The sequence below is a fragment of the Ipomoea triloba genome, chromosome 9, assembly GCF_003576645.1.
Source record: "Ipomoea triloba cultivar NCNSP0323 chromosome 9, ASM357664v1".
NCBI lineage: Eukaryota > Viridiplantae > Streptophyta > Magnoliopsida > Solanales > Convolvulaceae > Ipomoea > Ipomoea triloba.
This window is the reverse complement of record NC_044924.1, coordinates 7,960,213-7,984,182: the sequence shown is the minus strand read 5'-3', so window position 1 is coordinate 7,984,182 and position 23,970 is coordinate 7,960,213. Positions and strand designations below refer to the sequence as shown.

Below are 23,970 nucleotides of genomic sequence, written 5' to 3'. Positions count from 1 at the left end.
GAAGAACTAAAGACCGACCATTGTTCCTTAAAATAGCCCATTAAGGCATGTAAGCCCAGTCCAAAATTTTCAATCTATTAATTTCAAAATGTGTCATGTGTATACAATAAATATTTTCTCCTTTTCTTAAAAAATATTATATTTATTTTATGTTTGTCCACATATATTTAAACCAGTTGTTAATACAATCATTATACCATGTACCATGGTCTATAAGGTCATACATTTTTAATATACTAAAGATTCACTTCTTAGAGATACATTATGTAAGTATTGAAGATTCATTTTTTGGTATGCAATCAAATAATGTACTTTCAATATATTAAAACTAAACATTTATTTATGATCCATTATAATTTATCTTTTCAATATCATCCAGGTAATAAAATTTATTTTCCTTAAACCCATTTCCAAATGGCAAAATTTCCATTTTTATTGACATAATATAGTATATAAAATTAATTAAATAATTTAATCTATGAATTTTGCAATAGAAAAAAAAATTATGAAAATTGCTTACTAAAATTATCTGTATATGTTCAAGTGAAAATGAGTTGAAACCCTTAAATAGGACATGGATACATTAAGAATATCTAATCAAAAAGCTCTACCAAATTACAATTTAGTAATGAAAAATGGGGATTGTCAACATTTTAGTATGGAGACACCAATCTCTTTGCATCAGCTTTCTCCATCATCATCATCATCTCATATTTGGCATGAATTCAGCATTCCCAGTTCAATGGCCATCATCTGTCATTATTTCAGGGGAAAACAACAAAGAAGGAAGTAATTATCAGCTTAATAAAAGGGTGAAACATCAACAAGATTAGTAGATTGCAAATAGAAGACTGCCAAGATATTTATACAAGGATAGATGGTGACAACAATCCCAGATGATCATGGCTGACAATCTGATCAACAAATGCAACAATTTATCAGGTGATTTTGGTGTTTTCAGAGTTAAATCAGTACAGCATATAATACTAATAAATGTAAAGTATGCTTTAAAAAGTAGAATTGTTTCATTAACATTTTGTTCTATATATCTAGTCTTCATGCCCTGGTATCTCTCTCTCTCCCCCTTCCCCCAACTCGCCAAAGACCCCTTTCTTTGCTTCTTAAAAAGATATCGTGAAAATTTAAAGTGATGTAAAGTGAACAACTCCCACCAATTAGGGTTTAGATATTTCCAATCGGCAAATGAAGCAAAAGTGCAAAACAGCACATGCGATTTCGTTCAACCTTTGGGTCCCAACAGAGAATGTTGAAGGTAAAAATGCTACCTTTTGTCACTGTGTTAATGGAAGCCATTGAACAAGCATAAGCAAGGCTCCACAGCAATCGTCCAGAATTAAGACCAGTAATTGAAGAGATATTAATGACAAATCCTCCCTGCTTTGCACTGCACGTGCAACAAATGTATTTTCACGTACACCAACCATATGCGGCAGTTAGGTTTGTTTTAATGATATCTTTCCATTATATGTACGACAAATCCAAATATCCAGTGGTGTGTGTGCCATTCCTCTAATTGGAGATCAAGGAGTCAAAAGTATCACCTTAAGAAAGCAATAATTTTTAGCATCGTATTTTGAACCTTCAATCATAATAAAAATCGGATCTATTATTTCATATATTTCATCTTGTGCTAAAACAGTAGTAATTATTTGTCAAAACTAACTACTGTCATAGTGTCATGATTTTAAATACTAAGTTTCACCTAATTATGTTGCATAACAAATCAAGCAGCTTGGATAACTGCCTTTCATAATGGAATCAACTAAACAGGTATCTTGCACATCCTACTTGCAATAAGTAACAAAACCTTCAACACTTGCTTGTCTACCATGATTCAACTATGAAATCAAGAACAAGATTAGTGGGAAAGCTATATGAATTATTACGCTCATATATCATCACATTTTAAGTAATTCAAATCCAAAATGTCCGTGCATTCAAATATAAGAATATATGCACATGTTGTACCTCACGTCTACAATAGAAGGAAGAAGCAATAATCAACCCAAAACAACCAGGTGCTTGGTAAACCATAACAATATGAATGTTTGCAGAACTGCTATTGCCAAACTTGACAAGCAATGAGTTTGCAGAATTACCTGTAAAATTAGTTTGCATAAGAAGGCAACCTCACCAGCTTTTCTTTCTGAAAATGAAACAACTTTAGGTGTGAATACCTATCTCTATGAAATAAAGAACAGAAGTAGCAAAGGGCAACCCCAGCCAAGTTGGTCAAGCAGTTGACTCGGTAACTACAAGTTAAGAGTTCAACGAGCGACCTATTGGCCTTCTTGATTTGTGGTTTGCCGGTTAAATGGGTCTATCCAGTGCACACTCTCGGGTTGTGGTTGCGAACAAGAGTAGCAGGAGCGCTAAATGAATGATTACACTCACAGATCATCATATTTTTAAGAAATGTGTGAACATATAAACCTACTCAACATGTCATATCTACAACAACCAGGTGCCCAGAGACCCATAATTGTGAATGTAATTGAATAATTCAATATTTTACTCATTCTTAATACCTAAACTTATCAGAGACATATCACCTGGAATTCAATGCTACAAATACGAAATTTCATTGTTTACAAAGATAAAATGAATTCAATTGCAACTTCAAAAACTACCAACAATCAAATGGCTACAATACAAAACACAGACGCACAATTATACTGCAAGTAATCATTGCAAAGCCAGAAACTTTTTCAAAAAAATAGCATAACAAATTTCCGTTCTTCATTTTAACTAGAGGTATGAAGAACCTATATATACATTCAATCTCTAAAGCATCGTATATACCAGAATTCCGAACACCGTCAAGCAGGTTAGGAAAAATGGAAAACCCTAAATATTAAGGAAATCCAAAACTCAAGAGAAGCTTAGCGAATACTTACCAAATTTGCACAGCAAAACAAAGGATCCATTACAGAGCTTAATACTTAACCAAATTTGCACAGGAAAACAAAGGATCCATAACAGAGGTTTTGGGGGAGAAAAAAATTTGGACCATTTCTCGATTTGTGCGTGTCATCCTTGCGCAGGGGCCATGCTAATCTTCTCTGTATCGTTCCAATTTTATCGGATGTCCCCGAAGGGACGCTAAGTGCTCCAATGGCGGAGTATATGTACTGGAAGTAAGATGGCTCATTGGCCGATGTGGGACTGTGGGAGCTGACAAGTTAAGCGACTTCAACTTAAAAGAAGTAAATTAGAAGGCTAAGCTACTAATCCAAATTTACCAATTTATTAATTCCGAAATGTGTATATAATAAATATTTTCTCCATTTCATTAAAGTATTATATATATTTATTTATATAGCTTTATTTTCTCGTTGAATTATATTTGTGTGCATATACCATTCTTTATTGAACCTATTATTTAAAGCAGTTTTCAATATTATGGTGGTAATAAATTTCATTTTTTTTTACTCCATTTTTTTATTTGACATAATATTACATAGAATATTTTGCAATTTAATCTATAAATTTTGCAATAGTAAATAGAAAATTTATTATAAAGAATGAAAATTTCTATAATATTCATTATAAAACTATTACCCAGAACATGCTGGTCATATCATACCGAATAAGTTTAGTATCAGTAATGTAAGACAAGGTGGTGGAGACAAATACTTAGAAACCAAACTTATTAGGAAAAAGGGTCAAATCAGCCCCGGAACGGTTAGAGCAATTGACCCCTTATTAGAAACCAAACTTTTTTTTTTAAAGCTTCACGTAAGATAGAAGGAAAAAAATGCTATGGCTATGTTTGGCAAATCTAGCTGAAAAGGTAGCTGAAAGCTGAAAAGTAACTGAAAGCTGAAAAGCTATAAGCTCGAAGCTGAAATCTGAAGAGCTGTTATGCTTAAAAGTGTTTGGTAAAATTAGCTTTTTGATAAGCTGATAAATATAAAAAGACTAAAAAAGACATCTTCATACAATTTAAATAATTTTAAATTTAAATAGGTTTGTTAATATATTAAAATATAAAATAATGAAATCAATATATTTATATAAAATATAAAATAAGAACATATATTTGAAAATATATAAAATAAAAAATATATTTATAATTCATAATATTAGTTCATACAAAAATTAATGTTCAAACATAAATATCAAACTGAAATTACAACCAAACATAATGAAAAGAAAATGTCAAAAGGGTTTTAATTGAGGGGGTAAATGATGTCATTTATTTAAAATAATAAGGATAAAGATGGAAAAAAGTTAAAAAGTTACTAGCTTATTTTGAAAAGCTACCCCAAGTAGCGTTTCAAAATAAGCTCTTATTTTAAGCTACTAACTTATTTTGAGAACATTACCAAACAGAGCTTATAACTTATTAGTAGCTTAAAATAAGCTTTAAGCTCCTAAATAAGCTATGCCAAACAGAGCCTATGTGGTTAACATGTCAGCATTTACCTATTATGGTGGTAAAAATGGACTCAATTGAACTATTTAGCCGATTTTTAAGGTACCTAAACGGAACTTTTTTAAGTTAATGGAGGTTAATTACACTATCCAATCGACTTAGGGGTCAATTCGATCCTTTTTCCAACTTATTAACATTTTCTTCTAAATGGAAGACAAATTGAGACACCAATCTCCACAGCAATACTCTTATTAAACCAATCTCTTTTGCATGAGGTTGGATCCCCATCATCTCATTTTGGAAAGGTCTGGTGACCTTGAATTCAGCATTCCCAGTCTCCACCATTCAACTCCAAGTAAGATGCAATGCAACAGTAGTGATACGAGCATAAACAACACTAAAACACTTCATATCTTCCATGAAACATGCAAATAATAACTTAAACCACTATAGCCTCAAGTGCATGGCAGCCCGCAATTATGTGGTATTGAAGTCTTATCCCATCATCTACTTTTACACATATTGCATATTTACAGGATGTTATAAAGAGATGAAGATAAAAGAGAATATTATCTCATTCTTTACAACTCAGAGATAAGTTGATCTTCAAAATTAATGGAGGGGACATGTCCCCTTCTCTTAGCCATAAAGTCTTTAATTAGGGGTCTGCATTTTATTCTATGGATACTAATTCGCCAAAAAGTAATTGTCTTGTCAAATTTTGTTTAGAGAAACCTAATGAAGAAGATCTTGAACTAAAATTTTCGAAAATTTCTTTGTGTTTTTTGTATGTCTTAACCAAGTTTGGCCTTGAGTGTTCAACTTGGAAAGAGAAGAAGAATTTGAATGCTATTGTAGAGTCACAATAAATTTTTTCCTTGTTCGTCTTCTCTCAAAATATTCATTGTAACAAATTTTGTCTTGGTCCATCCAAAATCATCTGTCAGAATTTTTGCTCAGACAACTTCCAATTGTTTTTCCATGGGCTCTTCAATTTTGATCATTTTAATTTCATAATTTCCTTTGCAAAATTCTTGGTAATCATCATCTAAATCTGGGAAGAAATTTTCCAATACATGGTGAGATAGGAATTTTTCTTTCAAAGTCTGGATAAAGAGATTTGAAATTTATTCTGAAATTTTTTCTCACATTTGGAATGATGGCTGCAGAATACAAAACATGGGCTGACACAATGGCACATATGGATGAATCTGAGTTTCAGAGAATTCACAACTTCATCCATTCACATAAAATAAAAATAAAAATGAAGGACTAAAAAGCTAGAAATTTGATTTTAAAAAAAATCACTCGTACAATGGTTTCAACCTGAGTTTTGCAGATTGAGAAATTCCATCTAATGAAGTTCGGAAGAACTGGGAAATCACCAAAAAATTAGCAGATTCTAAGCTATACAGTAACACATTAAAGCTAACCAGACCCATTAACACATTAACGGCTGAATTATACCGCCTAACTCAAACCATTAAAGCTAACCCAAATAGCCAAACATACCTCTACCAAAACACTCGACTCAACTGGAAAAAGTAACAAATTAACCAAACCCAATTATTAAAGTAACCAAAAACCCTAAGATTCGAGTTTTACACAGCAGAGCAACTATTTCAAAGCAACAGAACATGACAGCATGCCATTACAAGTCACATTTTCCACAGCAATGGGTATGCTAATCATCTATCAGCATTCATAGTTCAAAATTATGATTTATTCTGAATAAGTAACAACAAATCTAAAAGAGATTTTGCTTATATGGAGTAGTTTATTTTATATTCTTCCCATTTTCTATTCTAGATCATGGGCATTCAGCTCCTGGACACACAAGAATTACAGAGACTACATGGTGATTTAGATGTCAATCACATCTTTACTTATTCCCCATACTAAACTTAACAGAGACATATCACCTGGAATTCACTGCAACAAATATGAAATTTCATTGTTTACTAAGATAAAATGAATTTAATTGCAACTTCAAAAACTACCAACAATCTAGTGACACAATACAAAACACAGACACGCACAACAATAGAGCAAGAAATAGAATAATAATTTTCCAGTCTGGATTTCAATTTGAAGTATGAAGAACCTATATACACATTCAATTCTATCAAACAAACGGTAAGAGCGAAAAGACCCCGGAATGGTACAAGAGGTTAAAAGGATTTCCAATCTCAACAGCATCGTTGTATCAGAATTGCAAATGCGGTAAAGCAGGTTAGGGAAACGGAAAACCCTAAGAATTAAGGGAATCCAAAACTCAAGAGCATTCACAGGGAACAAGGAATCCATGGGAGGGTTTTTGGGCAAAAAAAAATTTGGACCATTTCTCGATTTGTGCGTGTCATCCTTGCGCAGGGGCCATGCTAATCTTCTCTGTATCGTTCCAATTTTATCGGACGTCCCCGAAGGGACGCTAAGTGCTACCATGGCGGAGTATCTATACTGGAAGCTTGTTGTTTCATCAGCCGATGTGGGAAAGACGAAACTGCAACAAAATGTAAAGGGCCATCTTAAAACGGCCCGTTAAGTCATCAAGGCCCATTCCATTCACTTAACCTTTATTTCAAAACCTGCACACAATTAGTATATATTTATACTCTCTTTTTTCTCTATATTATTTTATTTGCAGTTTTCTAAGCATACGATATTATAAATTTTAAAATTTATTTTACTCGTCCTTTGAATAATAAAATTCTTATTTATTTTACTTACGTAACTATATATATAACATTTAAAGAAAGCTAAGCATATTATTTATAAAGAAAAATAAAATATGTTTATTTGCAATGTTCATTATCTTGTTGTATAAAGTATCCTGACTGGTTTAATCAACCCTACGGAGCTTGGTTTAGTACTTAAATGTCATAAATAGTGTTTAAAAGAATAAATCATACATACTCATGTTTGACTGCCAAATATTGTTAATATAGTGTTTTGAGACTATGTTTGAATATAATTACCTATAAGAAAAGCTATAGAGTAATGGTATAATGATCAACGTTAGATCACAATTTTACATTTTTATTTGAAGAGTATGACAAATAACAATCTCAAGATAATGTCTCATTTGTGTTGTGTTGTGGTGGCTACTCCAGACGCGGGTATTAACTATTAAATGTCATTAATAATGTGTGAAGCATGCTTTAATAAACTTGGGTTTCTAGACGTGGATTGTTGTTTGACCCGCCTATTAAAGTTGTTATTATCTATTGGATTGGACCTATTTAACTAACGTAAAATTCAATAATTATACTATGATCCAAAATAACATTCAGATTATATGCTTGCAGTTAACATATTATGTGTTGCAGTTAACATGCACATAATATACAGTTAACATACACCTACAACACATAATATGTTAATTGTAAGTACATTATTAAGGTGTGTCTCTTAGGATGATTGTGAATACATTAGCATCTATCAGTTTAAAGCTAGAAGTTCTCTTCCTTCTCCTCAAAACATGACAATAGCTTCTCCTTTAGCTCATCAACTTCCATCCCTGGAGTGCCATTCATCTGAAGATGGAAGGTGCAGAAAACCCTGTGTTCAACAGTTTGAAAAGAAGAAGAATCTGTTAGAGCCATTCCCTCTTTCTCTAGACATGAGATTGCATCTGCAAATGAGACCTTGCTGCCATTGTTGGTGCACAGATGAATTACGACTTGTCTTTCGCCTACTCGGGTCACTGAAACAGCTGCTATGGAGCTCTGGGTTTCCACCCTTCTTCTCTTGTTGAACTCTGCAGATGAACTCTCTTGCCTGGAAATTCTTGAACCCAGTTCTTCCTTCTTCTGCTGCAGCCTCTCCACTTGTTTCTGCAGCTCCGGTATGTACTTCAGAACACGCGTTATCGTGGCTGGAATACTTAATTTCTTCTGTAAAACATCAAACATTAATGAGTAATGTCTGCTCTTACTGCAACCTTAAAGAACACGAACAAGAAAGAATAGTTCATACCGATTGATCTGAGGCGGGGAGGAGGGAACGGAGAGAAGAGTAGAGGGCGTTGATTCTTTTTCTCCGGTCACGTTCACTGGCATTATGACTGAGCTTCTTGATCTCCATGGCAGCACCATTACTCTCTGAAAACTTCAAAGATTCACAGCTTCCATGTGGGTCAAGGAAAGTCATGTCATCTCTGTACACATCAGTGTTGAATTCTTCATGTCTAATGGATTCTTCTAAAGGCCAGAAAGAGCTGGGAAATGACAGAGGAGAAGAAAAGGCCAACATGGCTATGTTCCCCAAGACTTTCTAGAAAAATTGTTAGTCAGATGTCACAATAATAGCATATATTTATAAGTACACCAAATGCTTTCATCAGGAGCTATCACAGATTCTCAGAACATATATAAAACAAATTTAACATTATAAAAAACAAACTGGGTATAAAAAAAAAAAAAAGAATAGCCAAGAAAGCAACAGGAGATCAGCATAATTGAAAAGAATATAGTGAACTAAACAGAGTCAACACAACAGAATATGTACCTATAAAAAATAAAGAGTATGGAGACATGAAGACCTGCACACACTCAGACATGCATAAAGTGTGGTGTGCATCTTACTTCACAAGCCTTAATTAATATGTCCTGTCTTAAGCTCAAGTACTGCACTGTTGTACCATGTGGCATGTCAGACCACTAATAGTCAACTTTCTTCCCAGTACAAGAAAAATGTTTCACAATGACACATTGACACCCACAAATGATCAATAGAGCAAATATATTTACATAGATATTCTTGAAATATTACAGAAAATACTTTATAGTCTTGACGTATCTTTTTAAACTTTTGGATAACAAAAAAAATAATAATAAGGGTGAAAGGGGAGGAAAATTTCACCCTTAAAACTGTGAAAGATCAATACTCAATGTTCTAGTTAGAAACTTCAGAATCCCTTGTGGATGATTTAGACTTGCGGCTACATGGGTGGTGAAGAATAAACACCATAAATCTCTTGCCAACTGATCTGCCTTGGTGTGTAATAAAATCTTAGTGTATCCATTTGCAACCACATATAGGTGACTGGTTAAGTGGACTTGGGTATTATTATGTGGTTTAATGCCGGCCACGACCACGACCACGGCCTCGTCCTCGTCCTCCCCCTCGTCCTCGTCCTCCCCCTCGTCCTTGTCCTCCCCCTCCCCCTCGTCCTCCCCCTCTCATTCCAAATCTCCCTCCTCTGCCACGGCCTCTGAACCCTCCTGACCCATCAGGCTTCAGTTTCAATGACTGGACCCCTCTTCTCCTCTGAGGCTGCTCTTCTTCATCCTCGTCATCTTCCTTGTACTTCGCTGAGCTTCTGGTGACGAAGGAAATTTCCCGAGATCCTCCTGCTCCCACCTTCACATCATCAAAAGCATTACCTTGCTGCTTATTTTTCAGTGCCGCTACCCTCTCTTCCAATGGAAGAGCATCCTCCTCTGCAAGTGATTTACTATTCCAGAATGCCTCAGCATGCCTCTCATCCTTCACTGCATACAATCTAGATTTTCAAAGCATGAGAACTTTGGTTAGATAAATTACAATGAGGCTCATTGACGTACTTTCTTTTGTGGTAGCAATTAATGTACATGCCCTTCATTTTAAGAGAAAGTTCAGAAATCCTCCATTTTTACATTCACAGCCAATACTATCAAATAATTCAATATAAAATATATTCACAGAAAAAATCAATAAGGATTTTTTAAAAATGTTTTTACACAGTTGATATTTCAAGGAAAAACTTGTTCAATCTCAAAAAGGGGAGAGAGATAGAGAAGAAAAGTAAAAGCAAAGAGTAGACCAATTTGAGAACAGTGAGTAAAAGCCAGATTCAAATGCTTCATTCTGCACTGGAGATTTAAAAAGCAAAACACACACACACACACACACACACACACTTATAGAGAGAGAATTCATGGACATCTCACCTTGGACCTCGTGATTTCTTTTTAGGGTTCTTGTCCAGTTCGTCTTCTGATGACTCCATAGCTTCAGATTCATCAGATTCACTTGGCTCCTCACCATCAAAAACAGGCATAAAATGTTCCTCCACCAATGAAGTTTGCTTTGTAGATGGCACAGGGTGAAATGCTAGGTACTCTTGAGAAAGTTCATCAATTTGATAATCCTGGATGGAACATTAAAAGATGTAAACATCTGATCTGGAAGATAATTCATACAAAATAAACAGTAAGGCAGTAAAAGAATGACTTTGTTTTTATGCACATGCCACTCACTACCAGTTAACTTTTCTATACTGGAATAGGGAACACACTGGAAAAAAACCTCTATTTTCATGCCATCAGCTTTCCAACTCATAAGAGTTTTTAGACAGAAAAAAAATGAAAGGAATAAGATACATGAGCCACAAATAGGATCCCTCTATCTCTCCAGGTTATCCCAACTCTTGACACTTGTAGCAAAGAAATAGGAAATTAATAAGAAGCGTATGCTAAGTAATGGGAGAGTAACAAAATCAGAGCTTCTGTTTTTATCTCTCCGGCCAGGCAACCAAATTTCAATTTTTCTTTTCAAATACAAATTGAGCAACTTCGGAATACCTTATTTTCAAACATTGCTTTGAACCGTTCATCTTCAAAGATTTCACTGCTGGTTGGTCCCTTCTTCTTCTTCTTTAATGCTTTTTTGGCATCAGCATCAGCAACATCAGCATCCTTCTCATTTTCAGCTTCTTCATTCTCAAGAAGTTGAGATGCAAATGCCCTATTAACTTTTGGCAATTTCCTCTTGATCTGCACAAATATAAGGAATTTAAGATTGATGATTGCACAAAAAGCTAACACTTGGAAATCGTGCCTTTCATGCAAGATTAAAATAAAGTGATTTATAACCTAATAAAGAAAGACAACTAGCAAAACAGGAGAGATTAGATGAATTGTACAGGGAACGCTATATTTTTTTACTAACCCAAAATCAAACTATTAGTCCACTATTTGAAATTCTCTTTCAGTTAACAAAATGCCACCTTTCTTATGGTTAGATCTAAAATATTTATTTTCATATTGAAAAGGAGAAAGTAATTCAGATATTAAATTTATATCAAATGATGGGATAAACATTTCAATCAGAATGAGGCTGTGGCATATTATCATATTTCAGTCATATTCATCTGTAGCTATGTTTGCTGCACCTGTTTTTTTTCCTTAACTTTGAACCACAATCTCCCATTAAATGTTAATTGACAGTAGCATATATATACTAATAATCAACAGGCAACAATAAAGGAGATTAAAAAAAACCAACCCCAAATGTTTGTTTACACATATAACACTAACCGTGATACGAGATTCACGTTCTTTTTCTATTTTCTCCTGTTTCCGTCTCTCTATGTATGCATCATAGATAAATGGATCTGCAAGAGCTTGTGCCTGCACAAGTAACCATCAATAAGCATTTAATGCAAAGTAACCATCAAATCCATTATAATATTATATACGAATTCCTTGCATTAATATCTTAAAAATAGGATTTGAGATCCATGACATAATTTCTATCAAATATTCAGGAGAGCAAACTTTGATAGAGTTACTTGCAGTAGTAAGTAGTAACATTCAGAATAGTAGAATACAACTCAGACTCTGATACTCTTTCAGTTCAAAACAACTAGCTAATGGGTACAAGAAAAAAAAAATTGTATTATAAATTTACCTTTTTATACAGGCGGTAGTCAACAAAGTAACCATGCATATAGGCTCTTAAGAGGTTGGTTCCTATCAAATGAGTCAGATTCAACCTCTCAAGATCTTCTTTTGTCAAAAACTTGAAATCATCATAAATAGTTGTTTGTGCACCCTCCTCCATCTCTTCCTGTGAATAGAAACCCAAAGAAAACTCTTCAATGGTTGAAGCCAAAAAGATGAATCAAAAGCATATTCTGGAAGTGACAATAGGAAGCTTAATCATACCGTTAAGTTTTCTAGGTAAGAGCACCATTTAGGAGCTGGGCCTAGTGCAGGTATGAAATAAGAAGGTATTTGACTGGAGTCTAGTGCTACCAACATCAAGCCAGTGCCACTAAACACACATATATCATTGATTCTGCCACCTGTCGGTTCAATGCTTGTCATGCCTTCTCCCTGAAAATGTCAAATGTGCAGACAGTCAATAGAAACTCCCAAATAAATTCAAACAACTTGAGACATCATATCCAGAAATAGTAAAATAAATTTAGCATGAAACCCATTAATTACAAAATAGTCCTAATTGCAACTAAGACACCTTAAGACATGTACAGCACTTATCATTTGGGGGCTGTTTGGTAATTAAATTTGTCCTACTTACAACATGTACATGTTGGCTTATAATTTAGTTTCTTTTCAGTTGGTCAAAGAGAAACTAAAAACATAAACATGCTTGGGTTAATATTTTGTTTGTAAGGTGGTGGATAGTTCGATAATACACAGGAAGGGAGGAGAGGCTGGGATATGCCAAGGGAATTGGAATTGATGAGGTGCATCAGGAAGGTATTGGTTGTTGGATCAGATCAAACTGAGATGAAAATAGGACTAGTTTAGTGGGGAGGGGTTGGTCAAAAATGGTAGAGTTTTGGCAGAGATGTTATTGTTCATAGCTTTACACATTTAAAACACAAACAAAAACAGAAAACAAAATCGTTAATGAACACCATGTCTGCAGTTGTTTCACAGGATTTATATATATATATGTCTGTCTTTCTGTATTATTTTTTTTACAAAAGAAACAAGTTGCCAAAAGGCCTCTAATTCTCTTCATTCCAGGAGAGCAAAAGTACAATATTGGTTCCAAACAAGAGTAACAATTTGCATCTTTTTCCAACACTATTTTTCTACTTCACATCTTAACAGAACACTATTTCCATAATGGTAAAAGTTAGGGAAGGCGTATGAGCTAAATGCTCACTCATTAACCATTAAATCATGGGTTCTGGCCATAACCATCACTGTCAAGACTACAATTTAATTTGAACATCATTGTAGTGTACTGTAATATGATTAAACGCATGCTCACCAAATAATTTGTGATAAAAGCTAACTACACTCCAATAAACCCACTAAAGCCAGTCTTAACATAATATTGTTTTCAAACATCAGTTTTGAGTGTCAGAAAAGCTAACTCTCATACACTAAGAATAAAAAAAAAAGAGTCAATAACAAAAGTAAATATTCATCAGAATTTCTGGAGTACATAGATTTAGAAATCAGCAAATTAAGAAAACACTCAAAAGTTCAGGGCATCAAAAACTACAAGAAGCTAAAACGAAAAAGAATAGAGAAAAATGACAAATTTTCTTACTGTATTGGGGTCCCAGACCCTAACAATGTGGCTGTCAGCAGTTATTAACTTTGGTTGCTCGGTGTTAAGTGTCTTGTGCCACTTAATATTAAGTATTGGGCTTCCATACCTACAAATTATCCACAGAACCATAAGTAATAAATAAATCAGCACAAGTTGTGAAACACATTATAAGCTTGATGAGCAACCTACATGTGATCCTTTACACGCATTGGCTGTGAAGAACGCAGGTCATAAATCATAACCTGCACTCCAAGAAATAGTGTGTCACTTGGTAAGAAGTGCTAAAACATATGCACCAGCATAAAGAATAATGTCATAGATAAATCAAGGATCCAAAAGGTGAATTATTAGGTGTCAACTGGCATAACACACTTTGATAGACAGTCCAGAAGAAACCAAATGAAACTACATATACAATAACCAGAAGATGAGAACATACAAAACCAAAAAGACATGTTTCTACAGATCAGGGCAGTTCCTGAAAGAACAAAAATACATCTAGAAGAAATATTTCTAAAGCCTCATATATGGATTATGGAGTAACAAAATGAAGCGAGAACCAGGCTCAAACTACTGTTTGATTCCAAAGAAGATGAAGTACAGCATATCTTGCACCCCACTGCTAAAGGAAAATTCTACTTGGACCAAGAAGCTAAGAAAAGATCTTATTTCTATTATAATGAATTACAGCTTCTCATTACTCAGGCATTAGAAATCATGCATATGCAAAGTATGGAATGGAAAATCAAATACTCTTTTCAGTGTATCACAACTTCCTTAGTTCATTTAGCTTACCTTTCCATCACTACTTCCAGCTGCCATGAGGTAACCTCCATCCCCATCAAACTCTATTGCAGTGACCTCCTGCAGTTTATGCATAATGGTATTTTACAACCCTTTAGTTATTATTATTATTATTATTATTATTATTATTATTATTATTATTATATTATTATTATTATTATTATTATAAAAAATACCACTTGCTTCCCTTCTGAGTTCTGACTGCTTTATATTGGATAAATAAAAAGTAATAGTAGCATTTTTATGTTATTGGTATGGGAAACAACCTGGTCAAGATCACCAGCAGCTGCAGCAGCATTTATCCTGCCAACTGAAGATCTTGCTCTCAAGTCAAAGCATTCTACAGCACCATCATCACCTCCACAAGCAATCAGTCCATGGATCTTACTGAAAAACCAAGCGTATTGATGGAAAAATATCAGAAGAAAGGACTAAGTGAAAAACAAGAGAGAAGATTTTCCAACTGCTTGTCCTACTATGGGGCATGGTCATGCACGCCTGCACATAATTTGAAGGATTTATTTAAAAATGACCACTTTTGGAGGAAGACAAATAACCTTCGAGAAACAACATTTAGTGCTGGGGACTGTGTGCTTAAAGAGGTAAGGAAGCGTCCCTGCAAAAGAAAATATATATAAAATTTTAAAACCTGAAGATGGAAATAAGCAAGGTGATAAACCACAAAAGCTATTAATATACTAAAACATATTGAATCACCATAGACTAAAAGAGCCAAATATTGACATCATATATACATAATATATACAAAAATATGAATAAAAGACCACAAAAAAATAATGTTTTGTGAATTTGCAAGACATGATGAAAGATACAAAGATATCAACGAGAAAGGAAATAAAAATATATATATACCTGCTCTAAATTTATTCTGTACAAATCTGGCGATGATGCAGCACATAGCAAGTCACAAGACCAGCAATCATATGCAATATCCCTTCCCATCCTATTTCAAAGAAAATATAAGCAAACATTTAATAAGTAAGAAGTGAAGCTTGTTACATGATGATATTGATAAGTCACCAGAGTGAAGCTTAAAATGAATAGGATATCCAGTGAGGCAACCAACTGCTGCTGCCCTCTCTCATGAGGGACAGAGAATTAATCCAGCATTAAACATGAGATTTTACCAGATTTAGCCATATCTAACTATCACCAATTTTGTCTAATCAATCTGGCAAGCTTTAGAAACATTCACAGTCACAGGTAGCATGTACTGACTACTGATACCAACATTATATTTGGCAAGATTCATCTAAAACTAAAAGAATGTATCATGAAATTAGCTTTTGAATTTTGAGATATGCAGAAATGTTCTACATCTGGAAGCACTGTAATGTTCACAGTGCAACTAAAATAGTTTGTTCATCTTTCAATTCTATCCCTGCAGAGTGATATACAACTATACAAGTTCGGTAATACTTCAATTGGGAAACAGAAAAATATAAACCACCATCAAATTATATTGCTGTGAGTCTGGACTGCAGTTATTCTTCTCTAATTCAATCAAACAAAGAAATAGAACCTGCCGGAGTAGCTAAGAAATTTTTAGATGAAAAGCAAATCTTCATGCCATAATCTTGTTTAGTGTTTGTTTGGCCCACAGCTTATTAGAGCTAATCGACTCCAAAAGGCATAAATTTGGCCAAAGACTAAAAAGACAAGAAGGCTTTTAAAGCCCAATAAGTGAGAAAAGCTCATTGTGCAAAGGCTTTTTAAAAAAATGTCTTTTCCAATAAGCTCCAGCTGGGCCAAACAAACACTTAGAGCAAACAGTGAAAAAAAAACATGAAGAACATACTAAAAACAGCTAGTACAGTACTCTAAGAAATAGAACAAGGAAAATCTTTCAAGACAGAACAATATGGCCTCGAATTGAGTAGATTTCAATATGAGAAAATTGAAGGACGAAAGTTTTTCAAGACACAATAAACTGGCCTGAGAATAAAGTAAATAGCATGTCACTAAGAAAGGTTGCATCAACATTCGCATACTGTTCAGGATATAGTATCATCAGTTTGTCCTAATTTACAAATTGTTCCAGTTATGTGTTCAGAATTCAAAGCAAGGAGGAAAGAACCTTGGAATGCGTAAACTGTAGTGACTTCCATACTTTGCATGGAGGCGAACAGAGCGATCAGAGCAAAGAAAAGCAATTTTTGAGTAGTCATCACTCAAGACCTACAAAAGCAGAGAAGCATGAAATAACTTGTTGCAGAAGACGCAGTTTGATAACATAAAATGCACTAAATGTGGCATAATCACATAACAGAACCCACATAATTAATATTGTTTATTATTGCATGAACATACAGTATTTTATCATAAAATGTTCAAATTATAAACCCAATCAAACAATAACCAACCACCAGTGTAACAGTCAGCAAGGAATGCAAACATGAAGACAAGCAAATAAGCAATTCTCATAGCAAGACTAAAGAGCTTACAATAAGTTTGCACCTATGAGAATTTAATACCTGAAAGTTAACAATCTCTGAGATCAAATGCCTTTCAAACTTCATTGACAGTTCACGCAGCTCATATACTTTAACTTGTGGCGGGTAAATGCCTGAATTAAATAATCATCACCATTGGTAAAGGAGCTAACAAATAGCTCGGGAAAAAGTGAATAACAGTAAATACTCGTCAACTTCACCAAGCAAGGAAAACAAAGAGGCAACAACCAACAGAGGAACAGGAAGAGAAGTGCAGAAAACATCAATAGTTCACTACTTTTGATCTCAAAGTTCCCCAAAAATTCTCAGGGTTTGAGACAATGAGACCTTTAACATAATGTACTTTTTCCCTTTCAAAAAATACTTTAAAATAGCTCATGAAATTTTATGGCATAGAGTCATAGACGATCTTCATTAAGCATCAAGGGAGAACATGTTCCTTAAATGATAGCCTAACATGTGAGTGTATGAGAACAATAATGTTTGAATTCTGATATATTCATAAACCATGTAAATTGTTTATAAGTTACACCAGACAGATATATTTTGCATACAACAGATTTCAGTAAAGCACATGATATTAAAGATATGAAGGAAAGACATGAAGCAAGAAAACTAGAAATTGTTTTCTGTAACTGTATAACATTATGTATATCTTTTCAGTATCCAACAGTTCTAAGCACATATCTGGAAATTTAAATCACCTGAGGCAATGAGATACTCTCCATCAGGAGTCACCTTAATTCTAGTTGTAGCAGTTTCAAATCTCAAATCTTGGATTATATCCAGTCTTTGCAAATAATCTACCAAAAAAAAAAGACCAAAAAGTTAATAAAAGAGAAAAATACTCCTAAAAAGAGTATAATCAGTATATATCAAGAAACTATAAATGAGTAATCCATACTTCCAAAGCCCACGTGCATGAACCATATCATTACTAATTTACAAGCACAAACTAGACACAATCAATCCTTATCCTCTCCATTTACAACAGTAGTAACTTAAGTCTTTAAGTTGCTCTCTAATAATACAAAAAGACAGAGCCTTTCATTCTTCTAGCAGCTTAGTACAACTTATTTCAAAATCCAAAAGTAAACCAACTTTAAAATTCCAAAATATCTAAGACCAATGAACAATTTTATCTCTATGATATATATATATATATATATATATATATATATATATATATATATATATCATAGTTATCAACGGCGGACTTTCTAGGCGAGATGCCGTCGATCGCCTAGTCGCCTAGTCGACTAGGCGACCGCCTAGGCGTCGCCTAGGCGATGAGGTTATATATATATATATATATATATATATATATATATATATATATATAAACCAATTAATATTAAATATAAAATGTTAGATTAATATTTTTGGGACTTTATGGTATTGGGCATCTCAAAAGTTCCTTGAAACTTGTTCCTTGAGACTTGCAGTGTATTGGACAGCTCAATAGTCTTTCCTTTCTATGCCTATGTGTATATATATAAATATCAGACCAGATATGAATATTTTCAACCTTTAACCTATTATTGGAGCAAGTTAGTGCCTGGGCTGGGTTCAGGGAGCAGCGGCGACGCCATGGCAAGGAGTCCGACCGCCATCGGAGAGCTCACGCGCCTTCACTCGCCACCGTCTCCGAGCTGCTCTGCCGTCACGCGCCGGCGCGTGCGGTGGTTTCCGGCGACTTCGCCGATCCTTTTTTTTTAGGCGAGGCGAGCAGATTAGGCGGTCGTTCTCGACCGCCCGGACGCCTAGGCGACGCCTTGATAACACTGATATATATATATATATATATATATATATATATATATATATAAACAGTGTACCATTGATGTTATTCTAGCCAAATGTTGATGGCACATATATCTCAACAGATTTTTTGAATCTACAGCATTACTATGATTAATGCAGGGTTATAACTATAGATCAAGATAAATTAATACAAAGTATAAACTGATGTCTAAAAATCTCTTCTAGTGCAAAAGGCCAAACCTTTCAGATTTTATTTCTTGGGACAAGTCAATAAGTTTATTGAAGATCATCAAGAGCTGCAATCCAAGTGCATGAAAATACACTTGCACTTGCATTTCTTTTCACAATCTTAGTACAAATTACTTTAAATTCATAAAGAGACAGATTTTAAACCCTCGAAGTCTTTAAAAAAACCAATATTAATTAACAAATGCATGAATTACTTCTTTCTATATAACTAAACTTAAAATCAAAGACACTATACCACTACTTTTACAGCTAGTACGTACTTCGAACATGTAAATCACAAATTGACTTCGAAAATTGCTTTACTTCTATTACTATGAAGTATGATGGGTTATAACTACAAGTTAAGACTTGAGAGCAATTGCATAAAGAGAAAATTGGGAAGTGCATACTTGGGTCTTTGCGAAGGGCTCTGAGCTTCTTAGGTGGAAGCCATGTAGCTACGGAACGGTTTTGACCGGCGACGGAGTACATCTTAACCCCATTGATCGACGTGGACTTCAAATTCCCGCCTTGGTACGCCATTGCTTAGCTTTCAGCTTTAGGTTGGAATTTTAGACAGACAAAACGCCGAAGAATCAAAGCTCCTTTCAGCTAAGCTCAGCCTACCACCTCCTGTAAGCGTCCAGTATAGAAGTTTTTTAGGGGTTTTGTTAGGGTTTCTGTAATGGCTGCCTGGCTGGCGGTTCAGGGTTTGATGTATTAGGCTATTAGCTCTCCAATTAGGGATTTTGGTCTCTACCATTAAATGCGGATCGGGACCCGACCCAACAAGTAAACGATTCGGATTTCAAGCCGAATAAATAAAAGGGAAAAGGGGATTTTGGTCTCTTCCATTAAATCGGTCGGGGCTCAACCTATCAAATAAACGGTATATTCAAGCCGAATAGGCAATGGGGGTACAAAACGTGGGCGGCAGGATTCGAACCTGCGCGGGCAAAGCCCACATGATTTCTAGTCATGCCCGATAACCACTCCGGCACGCCCACTTTGTTTGATAAATGTGTAATATCAAGTTAAAGTACTCTAAAAACGGCTATTCCAAAAAGTGATATCTACAAATAAACACATAGTACATTAAAAATAAGTGGAAATTATATTAAAAATAATGTTGTATCAGTTATTTATTTTACAATGTGAATCATAATTCATGATGTAGTTTGCTAATTCTTTGAGTACTCACTACTCGAGTCCAATTACAGACAACAATGATCTAGCATTCTAGCATACGTCATATATTCCCAATTTGTTTTTCTTTAATGTTATGAGGTTTATAATTGACTTTTATTTTAATTTATTACATATTAAATTGGATTTAAGTTTTAAACGAGTAATAATAAAGTCGGTTTAACCATTCAAAAACTTAAAAAAATAATTAAAAATTGTTATCTTCGTAAAGAAGAGTCGATACCGTTTTTGAAACTCAAACCCATGACCTCTCATATGAGAAAGTCACTTCATGCCACTAGCCAGTTCATCCATAATTATTGTTTGTGCTCATATCCCTTACTTAAACTTCGAATTATGATGTGGAATATATTCAACTAAGGGTCCGTTTGGAAAGCAGGAAAATGACTTCTGGAAAATGAGTCATTTTCTGAAAAACAGTTTCATTTCCAGCGTTTGGATGTATTATGGAAAACTCACTTTGTGTGTTTGGTTCATTTTCTGGAAAATGAATAGAATTGTATACTTAAACATTGTAATTGTTTTATTTAAAATATAAAAAATTATAATAGTTATTAAAATAATGGTATTTAATAAAAAGAATAGAATTTATTAAAATAATAAAAAATAAATGTAGCAAAGGTTTTCGACGGTTTTCCCACCTCCTTGGTCCATGGTCATGGGTGATATGACTTGGTTTTGGTCAAAAACATGCTAAACAGCTATTCTGGCGATTCCGTAAAATGACTTACGGAAAAAAATTCCGTAAGTCATTTTCCAGAAAAATGAACTGATTTTCCTTGGTCAACGGAAAACATTTTCCGTTGACCACATTTTCCAGGAGTTGCCAAACACAGAAAACTCGGAAAACATTTTCTGGAAGTCATTTTACAAGTTACCAAACACACCCTAAGACATAACTGGAAAAGTAATAGTAGGTTAAAATAAGTTGAAAACTTTGCACTAGAAACAAAGCAAGAAAGCACATGAAATTCTGCAAGGGACAGAAACTGCAAACAGTTTTATTCCGTTCAACTCATCACTACCAAGTACCAACCAACCAACATAGCCTCTCACATACAAACATGGAGAATATGTACAACAGATTCTGAGAAGATTCACATATATAGTGAATCCTTTGTATGTAGTTTATACAGCGGAAGTGTCTGCCCAGATTCCAAGTGACCAGACAGAGATTCTTTCAAACTCGAACTCCTATTCTGTGGGCAACCTGCACCAAAAACAAGTTTACCCTTTAGATCATTGTACCGAAGATCTAAAAAGTGCACGACTTTGTCAGACTGAAATCTTGCTAGCAAACATAGTGAATTCAAACTAGTTAGATGAGATGATGAAAGTGCAACCCAAGAATTAATGAAGAATTGAAAGGAAGCTATCTTCCATTACAGGTCATTGCTGCTTAAGAGGGGAATCCTACCGAAGAAAATTAGGAAAAGGAGGCAAAAAGATTCTCCTGCTACTTATCACTCATATGCAGCTTCCACTTAATGCTCTTTAGTTTTAAAAAGGAAAAGAAGAAAGAGAACGCATCATTCAAGTAGTGGGGGCGTGGGGCATCTGGCAACTTTCGTTACCATGTGGATAAAGGTCTTTCCCTTCTATGCTTTTCTCGAGATTTTTGTTTTTCTTTCAAGGGTTTGGTCGTTTGGGAAGGGGGAACATGGAGTATGAACGCTCAACTCTTCATTTTCAAAAGCTAACAGAAAATGTTACCAAAAGGCGTTGGTTTAAGTGGGGTGAGTCGCTTAAACATGTTAAAAAGGAATTGCAATTAACCATGTTTGTTCATGACAGTCTTCAAGTGGATTTTCTGTAAGATATAATCATGTGAAAGAAAGGACGCATGGAATTAGAGATGGCGGTTTCTTTGTTTTCTCAAACTGACGACACAACTAAGAAGAAAAAGCATATGCCAATCAAATACTTTGACGCTTCACGGGACCATTAAAGTGAAAAATTACCAGTCAATGTAAAAATTGTTAACAGGAATGTGAAGGAGAAATTCATCAGTTACCTCTTTGAACGAGTGCACGTCACTACCCCAAAGCCAGGCGTCACAGCCAGCATCTCTACCACCCCAAATGTCATTTCTACGGTCATCCCCTACATGCACCGCATCCTCGGGGTTTACTCCTAAAAGTTCACAAGCTTTTAAAAATATCATCGGATTTGGCTTCTCTGCTTCGACCTGCTTACAAGAGGGAGAATAAGCAACTGCTCTGTAATAACGTGCATCTGAAACGGAGAAATAAATAACAAGGGAAATAAGCCGTTACTTCAGCTGACACAGCCACAGCATCAAACCAGTGATCACAGTTCAGATCCCGCAACAATGGCCTCAAGCGTGTGTCAAAGTTTGAAACAATAGCCAACTTTACCCCTGCGTTTCTCAGAGCCTGGAATACCCTCTCTGCATCAGGGTCACACAGGTGCCAAGCCTGTTAAGAAAATTAATTAATTATTTAGGAAACTAGATTTTATCTCTGGGACTTGAAGAACCAATATTTTGTTCCGAGTATCAAGAAAATGATTTCTAAAGTCCATCAATCATATTCGCAAATGAAGCCAACCTTGTTAGTGGTATAATAGTTATACAACTCCTCAAAGTACTGAGAATCAGAACACCCAGTAGACGAACTGACTATATGCTGCCAGAATGGCCTCCCGTCATTAACATATCTGCAATTCAATAAACCAAACACTAAGACAGTATTGTTGTCATATGCTACACCATGCCAACTGTCTACTGAGGAATAGAATAAGTTTCTCTTTGAGGAGTCACAAAGAAAAGGACATACACTAGTAGGAAAAACGAAAGAATTCAGAGTTTATTTCAGTAAGAGCATCTTCCACCCAATTAAAGAAATGAATATGGTAAGAAAATGAAATCCACCTAAGATGCAAAGGTAACTCAAGCCAAATCACTAAAGCTCACTTTTCTCTTGTCTCATACCAAGATGACGAGTTCTTTAAGACTATTTGGGATTTAAATAATTATCCATTTCAATCAAGTCAATATTTAATAGACAATAGCTTAACCCTTTCTATATCAGCATTCCAATCAAGTATAAATCAGAACCAGGTATCAACAACTCTATGGGCCAACTGATAAAAGCAGGACACATAATCATACAGATCTGAACTAAATTGTGTCAGTATAAATGACCAAAAAAAAGTCCGATGATTATATGAAATCAGAAATTGGCAAATAGCACCATCGACCAAACACGACTATGGACCTTAGCTATACATCTAGCTAGCATCCCCTGTTGCAACAGGACGTTTGACATATTCTAGGCAAAATAGTTAGAAGAAAAGATGGTATTAAAATATGCTTCCAGACCAAAAGAGTCACCTGAGCCTAGATCTACTCCAAGGCTGCTCATAAGCCCTTCTGTATCTATTCAGTATCTCAGCTTCAGAATACTCCACCCCATATTTCTCACCAATTTGCCTGTATATCTGCAACATTAAAGGGAAACAGAAGAGTAATTAGAAAGGTTAAACTCCATAAAATCATTATCTTATATAACCAAGACAAAATAGTAAGCAGTAAGTTAAAGGCCTTTGTCAAGAGTGAAATAAGACCTACTTGCAAGCTAAACCATACCATCCCATTTTCAATCAGGTAGAGAAATGCAAAAAGAATGTGATTCCTACTAAAGACCAGTATATTATCAAAACATAGGTAACTGTACAATTGATGAATTGAAATTATCAACAAGACAAAACTATGGCATCCAAATCATAAGCAATAAAACACACACACACACACACAAAAAAAAAAAAAAAAAA

The 23,970-nt window shown here is 34.7% G+C and overlaps 3 protein-coding genes, 1 long non-coding RNA gene and 3 other non-coding genes across 7 annotated transcripts in view; all 7 read right to left on the bottom strand.

Moving 5' to 3' along the window:
* Positions 1 to 501: 501 nt before the first annotated feature.
* On the bottom strand, positions 502 to 3,181 carry LOC116030056. Its single transcript, XR_004100355.1, has 4 exons — positions 2,919 to 3,181; positions 2,121 to 2,167; positions 1,287 to 1,405; positions 502 to 753 (listed from the first exon to the last, which is right to left on the bottom strand). It is a non-coding gene; the product is annotated as an uncharacterized LOC116030056 (long non-coding RNA).
* LOC116031134 lies at positions 3,020 to 3,122 on the bottom strand. Its single transcript, XR_004100563.1, has one exon. It is a non-coding gene; the product is annotated as a U6 spliceosomal RNA (small nuclear RNA).
* A 3,545-nt stretch (positions 3,182 to 6,726) lies between the features above and the next one.
* Positions 6,727 to 6,829, bottom strand: LOC116031137. The gene has a single exon (XR_004100566.1). It is a non-coding gene; the product is annotated as a U6 spliceosomal RNA (small nuclear RNA).
* Positions 6,830 to 7,694: 865 nt separating this feature from the next.
* LOC116029511 (transcription factor ORG2-like) lies at positions 7,695 to 9,051 on the bottom strand. Its single transcript, XM_031271563.1, has 3 exons — positions 8,986 to 9,051; positions 8,378 to 8,674; positions 7,695 to 8,295 (listed from the first exon to the last, which is right to left on the bottom strand). The coding sequence occupies exons 1-3, from the start codon at positions 9,049 to 9,051 to the stop codon at positions 7,852 to 7,854; spliced, it is 807 nt and encodes a 268-aa protein (XP_031127423.1). The 3' UTR covers positions 7,695 to 7,851.
* On the bottom strand, positions 8,960 to 19,783 carry LOC116030047 (nucleolar protein 10). The gene is made up of 16 exons (XM_031272148.1): positions 19,380 to 19,783; positions 17,682 to 17,780; positions 16,999 to 17,090; positions 16,602 to 16,702; positions 15,377 to 15,467; positions 15,061 to 15,119; positions 14,770 to 14,890; positions 14,495 to 14,563; positions 13,889 to 13,941; positions 13,697 to 13,805; positions 12,331 to 12,501; positions 12,074 to 12,232; positions 11,701 to 11,793; positions 10,966 to 11,157; positions 10,333 to 10,532; positions 8,960 to 9,905 (listed from the first exon to the last, which is right to left on the bottom strand). Exons 1-16 carry the CDS (start codon positions 19,510 to 19,512, stop codon positions 9,479 to 9,481), a joined length of 2,169 nt encoding a protein of 722 aa, XP_031128008.1. The 5' UTR covers positions 19,513 to 19,783; the 3' UTR covers positions 8,960 to 9,478.
* A 111-nt stretch (positions 19,784 to 19,894) lies between these two features.
* Positions 19,895 to 19,976, bottom strand: TRNAS-AGA. Its single transcript has one exon. It is a non-coding gene; the product is annotated as a tRNA-Ser (tRNA).
* A 1,117-nt stretch (positions 19,977 to 21,093) lies between these two features.
* LOC116030053 (haloacid dehalogenase-like hydrolase domain-containing protein 3) overlaps positions 21,094 to 23,970 on the bottom strand; it is a 4,742-nt gene continuing 1,865 nt past the window's right edge. The window contains exons 2-6 of the mRNA XM_031272159.1: positions 23,531 to 23,637; positions 22,746 to 22,854; positions 22,452 to 22,613; positions 22,190 to 22,363; positions 21,094 to 21,385 (exon numbers count right to left, since the gene is read on the bottom strand). Of these exons, the coding sequence (XP_031128019.1) occupies positions 21,356 to 21,385; positions 22,190 to 22,363; positions 22,452 to 22,613; positions 22,746 to 22,854; positions 23,531 to 23,637 (582 nt within the window). The 3' untranslated portion in view covers positions 21,094 to 21,355. The remainder of the gene's footprint in view (positions 21,386 to 22,189; positions 22,364 to 22,451; positions 22,614 to 22,745; positions 22,855 to 23,530; positions 23,638 to 23,970) is intronic.